The sequence below is a fragment of the Salmo salar genome, chromosome ssa01, assembly GCF_905237065.1.
Source record: "Salmo salar chromosome ssa01, Ssal_v3.1, whole genome shotgun sequence".
NCBI lineage: Eukaryota > Metazoa > Chordata > Actinopteri > Salmoniformes > Salmonidae > Salmo > Salmo salar.
Window position 1 is genome coordinate 24,402,653 of NC_059442.1, and position 10,593 is coordinate 24,413,245.

General features: G+C 40.9%; 1 protein-coding gene across 1 annotated transcript; it reads left to right on the top strand.

Annotated features, from left to right (window-relative positions):
- The first annotated feature begins 488 nt into the window (after positions 1–488).
- LOC106583710 (syncoilin) lies at positions 489–10,226 on the top strand. The gene is made up of 4 exons (XM_014168269.2): positions 489–686; positions 8,682–9,243; positions 9,549–9,959; positions 10,038–10,226. Exons 1-4 carry the CDS (start codon positions 586–588, stop codon positions 10,164–10,166), a joined length of 1,203 nt encoding a protein of 400 aa, XP_014023744.1. The 5' UTR covers positions 489–585; the 3' UTR covers positions 10,167–10,226.
- The last annotated feature ends 367 nt before the right edge of the window (positions 10,227–10,593 follow it).

Sequence of the window (10,593 nt, forward strand, 5' to 3'; positions counted from 1 at the left end):
ACATTGTCACTTGTTGGTGTAGATAAGACTTTTAGATTGGCACGATATACTTCTGACAAAAAATGAATAAAGTGTAACTTCTTATTTTGACAGCTATCAGATTGATTACAATTACATTTCTCAGAATATTGCATTATTTATCCTGGATGACATACTAGCAAATTCTTTAGAGACAATTACGTTATCTCATATCATTAACACCACATTAGTCTATACGTACAATGACCAGATAATTCAGAACCAATACGCTTCATCTAATGTGTGGGAATGATCAAACAGCAGTACATCCTTTTGTCCCATTGGTGCCTGATTCTTTAAGACTGCTCTGCATGGAGTCCACCATGAGATCAAGACTCTATCTTAGTTGTTCATAAATGACAGGCCATAAAAAAACTAAATATAATCTAGCTCTGCACAGGCTGGCCCAGATATGTGTCAGCATTGGCATCAATAACGTCTAGGCCTCTCTCACTGACACGGTGAGTGACCTCAGTTTACCATGTGGGAGATGAGAAAGTCTACCTCGGGGGAAGGATAGGGTTTCTCCTCTCCCTCGTATCTTATTTATGAACACAAACAGAATATATGTTTATCTGGAGACAGGCAGCTCCACAGAAAAGGTGGTCTAAAGAGGAAACTGTTTGTCTGTGCTGCTATCTACACTTCTCTGCATCGTTGTCTAGAAAGTGAGTTGAAATGCTAATCGTTTCAGATGGGTGATTTTGCAACACTGTAATTCTAAAAACTGAAATATTTATTATTATATCCTTAGTCTGAGTTTGGTGTCTGTGTCTTGACTGGGCAATGTCTGAATGCCTTTTACATAAAAAAAATAAAAATTACGTTGGAAGTTTAAGGTGTGACACTTTTACGACCCTTGTTCAGAATAATCTTTATCTCAAATGTACTTACTAAATCAGTGGTTTTCTAACCTCTCATTAGGGACCCCAGATGTTTCACCATTTTGTTGTAGCCCTGAACTAGTTCACTTGATTCACATATTGAAGGGCTTGATGATTAGTTGAGAAGTTGGATCAGGTGTGCTGTGGAATAGTTCAAATACGTGGAATGGCTGTGGGTCCATGAAAAGAGGTTTGAAAACCCTTGTACTAAATGGATTAAACGTGATTGTAAGGGGATTATGTTTTCTTTGAAAATACATATGGGTAAAATTGTGACATGCAGCTGCCTGTACAATTCATGAATATTACAATGTCTGAGAATGTCACTGTCATCATATCAAGAACAGATAGCGGTAAGAATAGACAGATGGCACAATCAGGAATATACAGTGATAAGGGAGGATTAGATATATCTAGATAGAGGCTCCGAATCAAAACACAAACAAAGAAAATCTCTAACATTGGCTGGGTCATCTTGCTCTCAGTCTATTTTTGTGCAATCTTATAAATGAAGGTCAGCCTTGATAGTGTTCCTATTCCCATTAATATGTCCTGCGATTTCACTGGGCTGTGTGGATCACAAAATTATCTGGCTTATCCATAGACTGTATCCATTGACTGTAAAAAGAATGGACAAAGCCATCGATGACGTCCGCCCAATGTTTCCTATGACTCATTTGAAGATCAGGAAGTGTCGTTTTAGCGTGTTGCCATCTTGTTTCATGGGCAATTTGATTCCTTACTATTCAGAATCATTGGGATGTCCCTACCCCATTGAAGTTGACATTTAAAATGATTACAGTAAGGGTTAAGGTTAGGTAAGGGTTAAGGTGAGGGTAGAGTTTAGGGTAGGGACATCCCAAGGATCACGGATAGCATAATATGTTTGAGCTACTCTAGGAAGTGACATTGCAGGTTAGCTTAGTGCTGCCCCATCTCATTGAGTATCTCAACTTAAAGACCGACTGGGGTACTGCAGGCAGAAAATGATCCTTAACTTCTGTGTGCAATTTTAAAATAATCAGTTCAAGGGCATACATCTTGATTGTTGAGTGTTGATCCCACACAGGTGTTCCAAAGGGATATATGCTCTAATCTGGAGCAAACCCTATTAAATAACCTTATCTCAAAACCTGAATATGAATACCTTTGCTGCAAATGTGCCATAAATCCATGCCTGTACATTTTGCTAAAATTACACAAACCTAAAACACAACAAGGCAATTATCCAGGCAGACCAGTGGTTGCAGGAATAGGCTCAGTGCTAGAGCCATTGTTGACCTTCGTAGACTCCTTTATTAAATCTCATGGGCAAGTATTACCATCATATGTGAAAGATTCTATAGACTTCATAAACAAGATCTCACCTATAACAGGATTAACAGAATACTGCAATTTGATCACATTAGGTGTCGAGAGTCTATATACCAGCATTCCCCATGCGGGGGCTGGAAGCCCTGGCTCACTATTTGAGAGACAGAGATACTAACGAATACCCACCAACAAACTTTATTCTAGAGCTGGCTGAATATGTTTTGACATATAACTATTTCAGGTTTGATGATGAATACTACCTTCAAGCGTATGATCTACGAGCTATGCTGACCTTTATGTGGGTCTTTTTAAAGAACGTTTTGTTAACAACGAAAACAAAAATCTATTTTTGAATAAAATCCTGAAGTGGTATCGATACATTGACAACATTTTTGCATATGGGGAGGAACGGGAGAAGAGCTGTCAGACTTTATGGTGAAATAGAAGCAAGTATTGGTACCTTGATTGCATTCTGAAAAAAATTGTATACCCACAAATATTGACCACGAAGATTGTCATACTATAGATCGTCACATTGACTATAATGGAGGATCCTGTTTTTTGAAAATATTACCTCCAGTACCCCAGTCGGCCTTGAACTTTACATCCTCAATCAAATCAAAGTTTATTGATGACCTACACAGATTTGCAGATGTTATCGCAGGTGCAGTGAAATTGTCACGGTTGTCGTAGGAAGGAGCGGACCAAAGTGCGTGGTTCCACATTTTATTTTCACTGTGAAACTATGCAATACATAGAAATAAACTGAATTACAAAACAACAAACCGTGACGCAGAGGTGAACCATACACTAACTCAAAGACAATCTCCCACAAACCCAGGTGGGAAAAACACCTACTTAAGTATGATCTCCAATTAGAGACAACGAGGACCAGCTGCCTCTAATTGGAGATCATCCCAAACAAAACCCAACATAGAAATACAAAACTAGAACATAGCAACATAGAAAAACTAAACTAGAAAACCCCCATCACGCCTTGACCTACTCTACCATAGAAAATAACAGCTTTCTATGGTCAGGACGTGACAGAAATGCTTGTGTTTCTAGCAAAAACAGTATACCTAGCAATACAATTGAAAAAATACACACATAATTCAGAAAAATTTAAAATAAGAAATATCAGAATGAGCAATGTCAGAGACCGGAATATAAATATATATATACATATAAATATACAGTGCCTTCAGAAAGTATTCATACCCCTTGACACCTCCACATTTTGTGTTAAAGCCTGAATTCAAAATGTATTAGATACATTTTATTTTCTCACACATCTACACACAATAACCCCTAATGTCAAATTGAAAACATGTTTAGATAAATGTTTGCTAATTTATTGAAAATGAAATACTGAAATATCTAATTTACATAAGTATTCACGCCCCTGAGTCAATACATGTTAGAATCACCTTTGGCAGTGATTACAGCTGTGAGTGTTTCTGGGTAAGTCTCTAAGAGCTTTGCACATTATTATTTAAAAAATTCTTCAAGCCCTGTCAAGTTAGTTGTTCATCATTGCTAGACAGACATTTTCAAGTCGATTTAAGTCAACACTGTAACTAGGCCACTCAGGAACATTAAATGTAATCTTGGTAAGCAACTACAGTGTATATTTTGCCTTGTGTTTTAGTTTATTGTCTTGCTAAAAGGTGAACTTGTCTCCCAGTGTCTGTTGGAAAGCAGACTGAACCAAGTTTTCATTTTTTTTATCCGAAAAAACTCCCTAGTTCTTGCTGATGACGAGCATACCCACAACATGATACTGCCACCACCATGCTTGTACAAATTTCCTTCTTTTCACTTAGTGATTTAGGTTTGGATTTTGGAGTAACTACAATGTTTTTGATCCATCAGTTTTCTCCTAACACAGCCATTCAACTGTTTTAAAGTCACCATTGGCCTCATGGTGAATTCCCTGAGCGGTTTCCTTCCTCTCCAGCAACTGATTTAGGAGGGACGCCTGTATATTTGTAGTGACTGGGTGTATTGCTACACCATCCAAAGTGTAATTAATAACTTCACCAAGCTCAAAGGGATATTCAATGTTTTTTTTTTGTTGTTGTTTTTTTACCCATCTACCAATAGGTGCCCTTATTTACGAGACATCGGAAAACATCCCTGGTCTTTGTGGTTGGATCTGTGTTTGAAATTCAAGCCTCGACTGAGGGACCTTACAGATAATTGTATGTGTGAGGTAGTCATAAAAGTAATGTCGAACACTATTATTGCCCACAGAGTGAGTCCATGCAACTTATTATGTGACGTGACTTCTTAAGCAAATGTTTACTCCTGACCTTATTTAGGCTTGCCATAACAAAGGGGTTGAATGCTTATCGACTCAAAACATTTCAGATTTTCATTTTTAATTCATTTGTAAAAATATCTAAAAACATAATTCCACTTTGACATTATAGGGTATTGTGTGTAGTCCAATGACAAAAACATCTAAAATGTGGAAAATATCTAGGGGTGTGAATACTTTCTGAAGGCACTGTACATTCAGAAAGTATTCAGACCCCTTTACATTTTCCACATTTTGTTACGTTACGCCCTTATTCTAAAATTGATTAAATAAATTATTTTTCCTCATCAATCTTTTTTATTTATTTTTTATTTCACCTTTATTATAACCAGGTAGGCCAGTTGAGAACAAGTTCTCATTTACAACTGCAACCTGGCCAAGATAAAGCAAAGCAGTGCGACACAAACAACAACACAGAGTTACACAGGGAATTAACAACCGTACAGTCAATAACACAATAGAAAAGTCTATATACAGTACAGTGTGTGCAGATGAAGTGAGATTAGGGAGGTAAGGCAATAAATAGGCCACAGTGGCGAAATAATAAAAATGTAACAATTAAACACTGGAGTGATAGATGTGCAGAATATGAATGTGTAAGTAGAGATACTGGGGTGCAAAGGAGCAAAAATAAATAAATAAATAACAATATGGGGATGAGGTAGTTGGGTGGGCTATTTACAGATGGGCTATGGACAGGTGCAATGATCTGTAAGCTGCTCTGACAGCTGATCCTTAACATTAGTGAGGGAGATATGAGTCTCCAGCTTCAGTGATTTTTGCAGTTCGTTCCAGTCATTGGCAGCAGAGAACTGGAAGGAAAGGTGGCCAAAGGAGGAATTGGCTTTGGGGGTGAAATATACCCGCTGGAGCACGTGCTACGGGTAGGTGCTGCTATGGTGACCAGTGAGCTGAGAAAAGGCGGAGCTTTACCTAGCAAAAACATAGATGACCTGGAGCCAGTGGGTTTGGCGACGAATATGAAGCGAGGGCCAGCCAACAAGTGCATACAGGTCGCAGTGGTGGGTAGTATATGGGGCTTTGGTGACAAAACGGATGGCACTGTGATAGACTGCATTCAATTTGCTGATTAGAGTGTTGGAGGCTATTTTGTAAATGACATTGCCGAAGTCGAGGATCGGTAGGATAGTCAGTTTTATGAGAGTATATTTGGTAGCATGAGTGAAGGATGCTTTGTTGCGAAAAAGGAAGCCAATTCTAGATTTAATTTTGGATTGGAGATGCTTAATGTGAGTCTGGAAGGAGAGTTTACAGTCTAACCAGACACCTAGGTATTTGTAGTTGTCTACATATTCTAAGTCAGAACCGTCCATTAATTCAGGTCAATTAATAAGGGCCGATTTCAAGTTTTCATAACAATCGGTAATCGGTATTTTTGACGCCGATTATGGCCGATTTATATTGCGATTATGGCCGATTTTAAATTGGAATATTGCACTCCACGAGGAGCCTGCGTGGCTGACCACCTGTTACACGAGTGCAGGCAGCAAGGAGCCATGGTAAGTTGCTAGCTAGCATTAAACTTATCTTATAAAAAACAATCAATCTTAACATAATCACTAGTTAACTACACATGGTTGATGATATTACTAGTTTAACAAGCTTGTCCTGCATTGGATATAATCAATGCGGTGCTTGAAATTGTGTCACTTCTATTGCATTCAGTGTAAGCAGAGTCAGGGTATATGCAGCAGTTTGGGTCGCCTGGCTCGTTGCGAACTGTGTGAAGACCATTTCTTCCTAACAAAGACCGTAATTAATTTGACAGAATTTTACATAATTATGACATAACATTGAAGGTTGTGCATTGTAACAGCAATATTTAGACTTATGGATGCCACCCATTAGATAAAATACGGAACGGTTCTGTATTTCACTGAAAGAATAAATGTTTTGTTTTCGAAATGATAGTTTCCGCATTTGACCATATTAATGACCTAAGGCTCGTATTTCTGTGTGTTTATTATAATTAAGTCTATGATTTCATATTTGATAGAGCAGTCTGACTGAGCGGTGGTAGGCAGCAGCAGGCTTGTAAGCATTCAATCAAACTGCACTTTCCTCCGTTTGCCAGCAGCTTTTCGCAATGCTTGAAGCACAGTGCTGTTTATGACTTCAAGCCTATCAACTCCCGAGATTAGGCTGGCAATACTATAGTGCCTATAAGAACATCCAATAGTCAAAGGTCTATGAAATACAAATGGTATAGAGAGAAATAGTCCTATAATAACTACAACCTTAAATTTCTTAACTGGGAATATTGAAGACTCATGTTAAAAGGAACCACCAGCTTTCATATGTTCTCATGTTCTGAACAAGGAACTTAAACATTAGCTTTTTTACATGGCACATATTGCACTTTTACTTTCTTCTCCAACACTGTGTTTTTGCATTATTTAAACCAAATTGAACATGTTTCATTATTTATTTGAGACTAAATGTATTTTATTTATGTATTATATTAAGTTAAAATAAGTGTTAATTCAGTGTTATTGTAATTGTCATTATTACAAATATATATATAAAAATTGGTTGATTAATCGGTATCGGCTTTTTTTGGTCCTCCAATAATCGGTATAGGCGTTGAAAAATCATAATCGGTCGACCTCTAGTCCAGAGTAGTGATGCTAGATGGGCAGGCAGGTGTGGGCAGCGATCGGTTGAAGAGCATGCATTTCGTTTTACTTGCATTTAAGAGCAGTTGGAGGCCACGGAAGGAGTGTTGTATGGCATTGAAGCTCATCTGGAGGTTTGTTAACACAGTTTCCAAAGAAGGGCCAGAGGTATACAAAATGGTGTCGTCTGCGTAGAAGTGGATCAGAGAATCAACAGCAGCAAGAGCGACATCATTGATATATACAGAGAAAAGAGTCGGCCCGAGAATTGAACCCTGTGGCACCCCCATAGAGACTGCCAGAGGTCTGGACAACAGGCCCTCTGATTTGACACACTGAACTCTGTCTAAGAAGTAGTTGGTTAACCAGGCGAGGCAGTCATTTGAGAAACCAAGGCTGTTGAGTCTGCCGATAAGAATACGGTGATTGACAGAGTCGAAAGCCTTGGCCAGGTCGATGAATACGGCTGCACAGTATTGTCTTTTATCGATGGTGGTTATGATATCGTTTATTACCTTGAGCGTGGCTGAGGTGCATCCATGACCAGCTCGGAAACCAGATTGCATAGCGGAGAAGGTACAGTGGGATTCGAAATGGTCGTTGATCTGTTTGTTAACTTGGCTTTCGAAGACCTTAGAAAGGCAGGGTAGGATAGATATAGGTCTGTAACAGTTTGGGTCTAGAGTGTCTCCCCCTTTGAAGAGGGGGATGACCGCAGCAGCTTTTCAATCTTTGGGGATCTCAGATGATACGCAAGCGAGGTTGTTGCTACACACAATACCCCATAATGACAAAGTGAAAACAGGTTTTAGAATTTTTTACAACTGTATTTTTAAAAACAAGTATTTGTTGGAAAAATTACTTGTGTCATGCACAAAGTAGATGTCCTAACCGACTTGCCAAAACTATAGTTTTGTTAACAAGAAATTTGTGGAGTGGTTGAAAAATGAGTTTTAATGACTCCAACCTAAGTGTATGTAAACCTCCGACTTCAACTGTATATAGGATGTGCCATGACTAGAATACAGTATATACATATAAAGTGGGTGAAACAGTATGTAATCATTATTAATGTGACGAGTGTTCAATGACCCAATACACTGCATTCGGAAAGTATTCAGACCCCTTGAATTTTTTACATTTTGTTATGTTACAGACTTAATCTAAAATTGATATTTTTTTTAAATCCTCATCCTGAATACTTTCCGAATGCACTGTAGGTCAGCAGTCTCTAAGGTGCAGGGTAGACTACTGGGTGGTAGCCGGCTAGAACAATGACTAAGGTTCAGGGCCGGGTACTGTGCCGAGGCGGACGAGTGGTGATTGTTCAACAGTCCGATGGCCTGGAGATAGGAGCTGTTTCTCAGTTTCTCGGTCCCAGCTTTGATGCAACAGGTGAACAGGCCGTGGTTGAGGTCCTTGAGAGGGGGAAATCATTGGGAGCAGTTGTTCCCCCTGGACTCATCAAACTTTCCCACCCTTTCTTCTACTACTTCAACTTTTCAGACAGGTGATGGAGACACCAATGGCTGTTGAGGATCTACAGAGAGGGAGGGAAGGTGAGTCTAGAGAGAACTTGCACTCTGAAGAGGACTATATGGAGGAGGCACATTCTGTGGAGAGCAGCCTAATGGCAGCACTAACCCACCATGAGAGAAGCATGTACGGTGCCGGATTTGCGGTTCAAGCACACATCACTGAGGAAGTATGCCCCGTGGAGAGGTGTGTGGAATATACCTTTGTCCAGGTGCAGGGGAACATGGACAGTGTGGGGCTGCTCTTTGAGGAGTGCATCAAGAAGGTGGGCCATCTAGAAAGTCAAAGGGATGAATTGGTACTGGAGCTGTTGCAGCTAGAGCAGCCCATGCTGCAAGCTACTGTGGCCTTGAGGGGACAGTTGCTAGAGGCACGTAGAGTTCTCACCAGTGTCCAATTGGAGTTTATTCATCTGCAAATAGAGGTGGGACAGGTGAAGAGTAAGCTGTTTGTCACAGCCAGGGACTGTATCCAGAGCCAGCTAGCGCTGGCTGCACAGCAGTATGAGGTGGCCCAGGCTGCAGTCACACAGGTAAGGTAGAGTGGAAACCCCACAGCATTGCATATAAGCTTTTGTGAGAAGGCAGTTAATGTGCCATTAACATACTGAGTGAGGGGTAACAGTATGAGGGGTGTTGTCATTTGTGCTCTTTTTTTAGTGTGTGTTCTTTGTTATCCCTTTGTTGTGATGTTTGTGTTGACATGGTATATTGTTGATGGGTGCTACCACAGAATTGTTATTGCTGTGTTCATGGCTGTCAGTCATCCAGAGTTAATCACACATTCTTGTGTTAGTATGAGGGCCAACTTCGCTGTCATTGCTTTTTCTGCCCCTAGGAGGAGCTCCAGGCCCATGTCCAGAATCTTACCGAGGAGGTAGCCCAGCTTCAGGAAGCCCAGAACAACCAGCTGAACACCCTAAAGGACCGGGCCAGACAACCATCCCGCCCCCGGGCTATGAGCGATGTCACTCACTGCCGACGAGCATCCCTGGAACTGCAGCAGCGCCTCAGTGGCAGCATGAGGAATCTAGAAGGCTGGTACGAGCCACGCCTGCTAGCCCTCCTCCGGAGGAGGCAGGCTGGGGAGGAGACCCTGAGGAGGAGCAGGGATGTGGGCCAGGACCTTAAGGTCAGACTGGGGCCCCTGAAGGAGCAGACCCAGAGGCTGGAGCTGCAGAGAGCTTGTCTAGAGGAGAGGATTGCTCTGATGGAGAGGGAGAGGGTGGAGAGAGTGGCACAGTATAAGGTACAGGGGGATTAGGAACATGTGCTATTTTGTAGTCCGTAAAGGTGTGGTGTAATTGTTCTAATTTCTTCTCATCAGGAGACTGTGGACTCACTTGAGGAGACCATGAGGAAGCTGAAGCTGGAGCTTTGCATTCAGAAAAAGGCAAACAGACAATTGGAAGAATTGAAGAAGGGACTTTTGAGTGAGCTGCACTATGACAGGTAGGGTGTGGTATGCTACTTACAGTGCATTCGGAAAGTATTCAGACCCTATCCCTTTTTCCACATTTTGTTACATTACAGCCTGATTCTAAAATTGATAAGGTCCCACAGTTGACAGTACATATCAGAGCAAAAACCAAGCCATGAGGTCGAAGGAGTTATCCGTAGAGCTCCAAGACAGGATTGTGTCAAGGCACAGATCTGGGGAAGGGTACCAAAACATTTCTGCAGCATTGAAGGTCCCCAAGAACACAGTGGCCTCCCTCATTCTTAGATGGAAGAAGTTTGGAACCAGCAACTCTTCCTAGAGCTGGCCGCCCGGCCAATCTGAGCAATCGGGGGAGAAGAGCCTTGGTCAGGGAGGTGACCAATAACCCAATGGTCACTCTGACAGAGCTCCAGAGTTCCTCTGTGAAGATGGGAGAACCTTC

What these genes read in the sequence shown, in the direction of transcription:
- LOC106583710 (XM_014168269.2), top strand. Translation starts at nt 586, where the DNA reads ATGTTTATCTGGAGACAGGCAGCTCCACAGAAAAGGTGGTCTAAAGAG. An exon ending in CCCAGGCTGCAGTCACACAG is followed by an intron (nt 9,244 to 9,548) that starts GTAAGGTAGAGT and finishes TTCTGCCCCTAG; the next exon opens with GAGGAGCTCCAGGCCCATGT. An exon ending in AGAGAGTGGCACAGTATAAG is followed by an intron (nt 9,960 to 10,037) that starts GTACAGGGGGAT and finishes TCTTCTCATCAG; the next exon opens with GAGACTGTGGACTCACTTGA.